This window comes from Centrocercus urophasianus, unplaced genomic scaffold (genome assembly GCF_019232065.1).
Source record: "Centrocercus urophasianus isolate 14NV4802_14NV808 unplaced genomic scaffold, USGS_Curo_1.0 seq_13, whole genome shotgun sequence".
NCBI classification, from domain to species: Eukaryota; Metazoa; Chordata; class Aves; order Galliformes; family Phasianidae; genus Centrocercus; species Centrocercus urophasianus.
The window spans coordinates 27,028,716-27,035,097 of record NW_024884475.1 but is presented as its reverse complement, the minus strand read 5'-3'; the positions used below and the strand labels follow the sequence as shown (position 1 = coordinate 27,035,097).

At 43.7% G+C, this 6,382-nt stretch overlaps 1 protein-coding gene across 1 annotated transcript; it reads left to right on the top strand.

Annotated features, from left to right (window-relative positions):
• The first annotated feature begins 2,641 nt into the window (after nt 1-2,641).
• On the top strand, nt 2,642-6,122 carry FGF20 (fibroblast growth factor 20). Its single transcript, XM_042812540.1, has 3 exons — nt 2,642-3,095; nt 5,134-5,237; nt 5,877-6,122. Exons 1-3 carry the CDS (start codon nt 2,642-2,644, stop codon nt 6,120-6,122), a joined length of 804 nt encoding a protein of 267 aa, XP_042668474.1.
• Nucleotides 6,123-6,382: the final 260 nt, after the last annotated feature.

The following is a 6,382-nucleotide window of genomic DNA, read 5'->3' as shown; positions in this document are numbered from 1 at the left end:
CTGGCCAACTTGATAGATATGTAGATCTCTTTCTGTATACATATATGTATCTACAGCCCACATATCAATGATTTCACTCTGTTGCTTTCTCTGATCCCTTGGTAGCCACCAGGTGTTGCCTCTAACAGTATGCCATTCTTAGGTAATATAAACTAATTATAGTGTCTGTAGAATCCCCTACTACTTGCTGTGGAAATAAGAACTTCACCACATGTGTATTTGTTCAGTGACATTGAAAGTGCAGCTCCTAGGAAGCATACGTAGTGTTGATTAGATTGTAATGTATGCTTTATGTTCAATAATGCACTCTCGTAAAAACGCTCTTCAAAATTATTTAACTTCCCATGGCATAGTCTCAGAAGGAACAAAAAAAAAAAAAAAAAAGCACCAGTGCTACAGTGCTACCTTTTCCTGTCACATGACTAATGCAAACAGCAGAAAAAAATCTTATCTTTTCATTTCTTTTCTGGTACTTTTTAAAACAGCTCACCGGTTACTGCCCAGACATTAAAGACTCCACTCGGAAAAGATGGATGTTACGTTTTCCACTCAACGTTAAATGTTTCCACTATATAACAGGAAAGCCTCAGTCATAAGGGCCTTCCAGCAGTGGCAACTGAGAATGTATTTTTCAAAAAAATCCTTCACTGCTGGGGACAGCAGTGCTATCTGACCAGAAGAGCCCTCTACTCTTGGTAGGATATGGAAAGTCCCGCTGGGACCTGGTAGCACTTTCCATGATGGGCACCTTTTGACTCAGGAGAATACATCTTCTGTATATAGCTGTACCATCCAATTGCATGTCCTGCAACAGCAGCTGTGATGAACTAATTGCAGTTTAATCTTGACCTGCCCATCATGTCAATAAAATTGCTTGATGCTTGTTTCAAACGTTTTAGGTATAGTTGAGTAATCAGTGTGCAGGCTACTTGAGAAATAGGTGCCATATAGATTATCCAACTTTGATCTATTTCTTTGATTTAGCACTGCAATTAAGTAGATTTGGTTCAAAGAGAAAGCTCATTGGTTGATGTTTTACACTGATGTGATAATGTTTACACAGATGTGCTTTGAAATCTCGATGATGGTGGATTTTTGGGTCCCACCACATGACAGGCTTCTGTTATCTGAAAGGTAAAATAATATAACATCTATCTGTAACTGCCTTCAGAGCAGGTCTGCCTGCTCTCTCTCTTCTGAGGTGATTTATCTGATCATTGTATTTTGCGTTAGCTTTTTTTAGTTTTAAGTCCCTCCACAGTAAATCACTTGCTTTAAAGCAGCCTTTTTATAATTCAGGTGCACACAGGGGCAGTACTTAGGACTGCAATGATGAAAAGGTGTAGCATTACCTGCTTTAAAGCACCTGCCAATTAATTAGCCCTATACTCTCTGCAGCAAATAAAGCTAAGCAGTCAAATCCATTTGATCTCTCAGATTCAGACTGCGACTGAAAGGACCACGGAGCAAGACCGAAGAACTAATCTTTCATGATTCTCTGCAACTTTTTTGTTTGCATGAAACCTTAGAATGCCAAGTAGCTCTCTCGAATTTCTGAAAGAATTAACTGTGAAAGATCTTTGCATTTTATATTCTAAACCTTTGCTTTAATATCAGCAAGAATTGCTTTGCGTAGCAAATGCTAAGACAGGCCATGTAGTTTGAGCCCTAGAAGTCATTAGATATTAAAGAAAAAGCATCAAGGTATGCAAAAGTCAAGTTTTTAGGATCAACACATTATTGCTTCATCAATGCTAATAATGAACGTATTTGCACTTGTGAACCATTTTGCTTTGGGTGAAAAAAATGCACAAGCTCTGGCTGCGAGCGGACAGCAGGACCCTAGATTGTTTCAAAACTACAGAAAGACACCAGTGACCCTTCAGGACTGGCATTATTGTTGCTTTGTGGTGCTCCCAGGTGCTGGTAATGAGCCTGCTGCAGGGCCGCAGCACGGATGGATAGGTTGAGCCACCTCTTGGTCCTTTTTCCTTCACGTCTGCGGGCTTTGAAAAGATTTCTCCCAAACCACTTTCCTGCCCATTAATATTTCTGAAGACTGATACCCAACTGCTATAGATCAGCTTCATGTCACGTTAATAAATTAAGTACGAGGGAAAATTTGCAGAGGGGAAAGCACCTCCCTGACTATGCCAATTTCTTTAAAAATTCCCCTCCTTGTTACTGAAGTGATAAAAGGCAAGGGTAACGCTGTGCATTTTATTAGCGTTTCAGAAACAGGGAGTAGAACTGTCAGATCTTTGTGCTTCTTTCCTTTCATGTGTGTCTGGGCAGGCCTCGCCCTCAGGTAACGCCCTTTCTCCCGCTTCCCCCCCCCCCCGCCTCTCCTTGCACCTGTCCCACGGTGCACAGCCCGCACACCCCAGCCAGGTTCTGGTGCCGGTCCCGGTGCCCTCCGCACCGCCCAGCGCCGTGCCCGCCTGCACACACGGGCGCACAGGTTCGCGCATACCTGCGCGTGCGGCGCAGCCCGGGCGGCAGGCTCCCGGCGCTCGCTGCTCCCTCCCTCCGTTCCCTCGCTCCCTCCCCGCCGCCGGGCAGATGGGAAGAAGGTGCGAGGTGAGGGGGAGCGGGTTTACAATTTCAAACGCGGCCTCCCCGCGGAGGGCTTCATTAGCATATGTCAGGGGGACCGCCGTATATATATATACACGCGGGGCGTATAAACACCACCCGCCGCTCTGCCTCGCATCGGCTCGGCTCCCCATGCTTGGGGCCCGGCCGCGAAGCCCTACATGCCCGCCGGGAGAGGCCGGCAGCCGCCCGCCGCCGCATCCTAGTCCGCTCGCTCCGCGCCCCCATGGCTCCGCTGGCCGAGGTGGGGGCCCTCCTGGGCGGCCTGGACGGTCTGGGGCAGCCGGTGGGCGCCCACTTCCTATTGCCGCCCGCCGGGGAGCGCCCGGCTCTGCTGGGGGAGCAGCGGGGTCCCGCGGAGCGAGCGGCGGCGGCGGCGGAGCTGGCTCACTTGCAGGGCATCCTGCGGCGGCGGCAGCTCTATTGCCGCACCGGCTTCCACCTGCAGATCCTGCCCGACGGCAGCGTGCGCGGCACCCGCCAGGACCACAGCCTGTTCGGTAGGTGGCGGGGGGGAGCGCGGGGCTCGGGATGTTTGAGAGTGCAAGCGGTTGGGTGCCTTGCCCAGCCCCTGCAGGGTGTCTTGCCCTGTCTGTGGGCACAGGGTTTAGGGGGCAGGTAGGAATGGGACCTAACTTTCTGTGCTCGTTTCTGGGGTACTTAGAGTCTTGGTAGGATAATGTATGCATAGTGGCCCTTTTGTGGCATGAGGCTGCTTTGTGGTACAGAAGGACAAAGTAGAGTACCGGGAGTTGCTCTCTCTGTCAGTAAACCAAAAAGAGGTGTTGAGCCCCAAAATATGAATGTTTCCTGTGATTTAAGAGCAAAACTTAAGGACTAGTTGTAGGAATGAAGCATCTGAACAAACCTGCCGTTGTCAACTGCACTCAAGTTTAGGTGTGTGTTGATTCAGCAGTCATAAAAAGCTGATTAAAGAGCTTCCTATTATCCTCCCCGCAGCCAAAACTATCTGCTGGAATGGCTCTTAATTGCTTAACACGTGGATGTTTTCAGAAGTAGAAGAGCAGCAGTTAAGCAGAGCTCTTCTCAGAAGGGAGATTTCCTACAGCATGTAAACATGAAATAAGTCTATGTTTAAAAAGAAAAAAAAAATTAGCCTCAGATCAAACACTTAAGCCTTTTAGAAATGTTCTTCCTTTATTCTACCACCGCTCTGTGCAGGTTTGTCTGATGTGGTTGCTTTGTGGCTGAATCACCTGCTTATTAGAGCTTAGAAAAAGAGTGGCTTTGAAAATGATACTAGAGAGACAAAACACCTCCACCTCTTTTATGGGGCTCTGTGCTTTAGGAACTGGAACACGAGGATGATTTATACACAATAGAGGTTGTTTTTTTTTAATGATCACTCTTTGTAAAGGATTTATGCTCTTTGGTCCTTGGTGAGGTAAATAAAAAACCTGCCAAACCTCAATTAAAATTCACAACATTTTAAATTATTGTGCAGTCCATCTGCCTTGCAGTGAAAAATGGTCCTGAATGAGAAAGAGTGATCATTACTACAGTAACAATAGACAAAAAGATGTGGTCAAAAGTAAATATGGTATTAACATCACTTTCCCTAGATGGGAGATTTTTTAAAAACTGGTTTGTGATTTTACTGCTCTATCTGCAGCAAGATCTTAGGTATGATTCCAGAACAGCTTATTTCTGAGGCTTTGTTTACATTGTTAACAACTCCAAAAAGCTTGTTCACGCGTCTCCTTTCTTTCATGTTTTATATGCACTGTAATCTGTGCATATCAGTTGGTTAAGTGGGCTGGCACACACTTGCCAAGATGCAGGCTTCCAATAGTGCCTCATCTCCTGAATACTTTCTCTTGTTAACGTGTATTACATTTTGGGGAAAATGTAGTATAAGTAATGCTATAATTCAAACACAACAAATAAGCACCTTATTTCAAGCACACGAAAAGGTGGCACTGAAGATGGCAGGTTGTGTCAAGAGGTGTGGACCCATACAGCTAGATAAGAGCTCTGGCAAATACTTTTTACTACCCCCACCCCTTCTTTTTTTCCTGTGGGTAGATTCTGTTATATAAAATTTCCATCTGGACTTCGATTTCTATTCAAATGGTCTAGTAATAGAAGTGTTTTTTTAAGATAATGCTATAGAGAAAGTAAAGTATATTTTCAGGTAATCCAAACCTATCTCCTGATGTTTGAGCAGGCAACTTGGCAAACAGCGTCTAATCACTATAGATTGCAGCCACATAGTACCAAAGGTTTTAGCCTGAGTGATGAATGAAAACCTTTCATCATAAAAATTAAGGGTGGGAAAAAAAAAAAAAAAAGGTTTCTCCAAATAAAGCAGGATTCTTTTACCTGGATGAGGCTTCTCAGCCTGCTTTCATGTGAACATTGTATGTGTTTCCATATGGTAGTAGAAGTTTCAGAAAAAGTAGGTCATATTATATACACATATTCCATGTATATTTTTAAAATGATTTTATTCATTTTTGTCACAAGTTCAATTAAAATAATCTTTTTTCTCTCTCTTTTTTTTTCCTTTGGTATCAGGTATCCTTGAATTCATCAGTGTAGCAGTGGGACTGGTCAGCATAAGAGGTGTAGACAGTGGCCTTTACCTTGGAATGAATGAGAAGGGAGAACTCTATGGCTCTGTAAGTATTACTTTCATGTCAGCTTCTACATGTTGAGATTTTGATTCATTTGTTAGCACTATGCAAGCGCTGAAAATTGGTGATCTGAACAAATATGAAATGGTGACTTGCTGACATCCTGCTTGCGCTTAAACCAGACCATATAGTTTAGAAACTGAGGTGAAGGTAGCTTTCTTTAGTGCGATGCATCATACCCACAAAATGAAAACAATGTTTCTTTTGTTGTGACTAGTCCTGTCCGCCTGCTTACATTCTAAAGTAACATAACACAAAGAACCCATGTGGGTCTTATCTCTAGAGTGCTAGACTCCCCATGACAGAAATCTACTCAGTAAATTACTGTGGGTCAATTGAATTTTAGTTGAATAAGTAGTGGCTTCTTAGCTAGTGTGTTATATAATGTGTTTAAATCCAAATTTGGATATGTGCATGTCCAGTTTTTAGAAGAATAAAGGAGAAGTTAAGCTTCTAGACTCCGTGTCAGGTCTATATATTCCTCTTGGATTTGTTTTGTTAACAGGCAGGCTTTGTTAATAAGCCGAAAACATTAAGACATCTTGCTTATCATTTTCTTTCATAAGTGTGCTCTCATATATAATAATACCTTGACTTATTTTTCTCTGCTCTTATTTTGTGTAGGAGAAACTAACTTCTGAGTGCATCTTCAGGGAACAGTTTGAAGAAAACTGGTACAACACTTACTCCTCCAACGTGTACAAACATGGAGATTCTGGGCGGCGATACTTTGTAGCACTTAACAAAGATGGTACTCCCAGAGATGGAGCAAGGTCCAAAAGACACCAGAAGTTCACACATTTCCTGCCCAGACCTGTGGATCCTGAAAGAGTTCCAGAACTGTATAAAGATGTGCTAGGATACAGCTGAGGAGAGAGGGACATTTGGAAAGAAAATCAAACCAGTGCTATTTCATCTTGCCTGTTTTCACATGACAATACTGGCAAAAGAGATTTGAAGAAGCTACTCTGTGATGGACAGACCTCTGTTTTCCAAAGTTTGCATTTAGGAGACAAAGCCTTAAAACTGACTGCTGACCAGCCTCCTTCAAACTTGCTGAACTGTGTGGCAACCAGTAACAAGAGGGAAGTTGGAGTGCGACTTTCTTAATAATTAGAAACTCTTGATGA

Bases quoted from the DNA above. Each gene is read 5' to 3' on its own strand.
- FGF20 (XM_042812540.1), top strand. From the start codon at position 2,642: ATGTCAGGGGGACCGCCGTATATATATATACACGCGGGGCGTATAAAC. The intron at 3,096-5,133 runs GTAGGTGGCGGG...CTTTGGTATCAG, and splicing joins CCAGGACCACAGCCTGTTCG to GTATCCTTGAATTCATCAGT. The intron at 5,238-5,876 runs GTAAGTATTACT...TATTTTGTGTAG, and splicing joins AGGGAGAACTCTATGGCTCT to GAGAAACTAACTTCTGAGTG.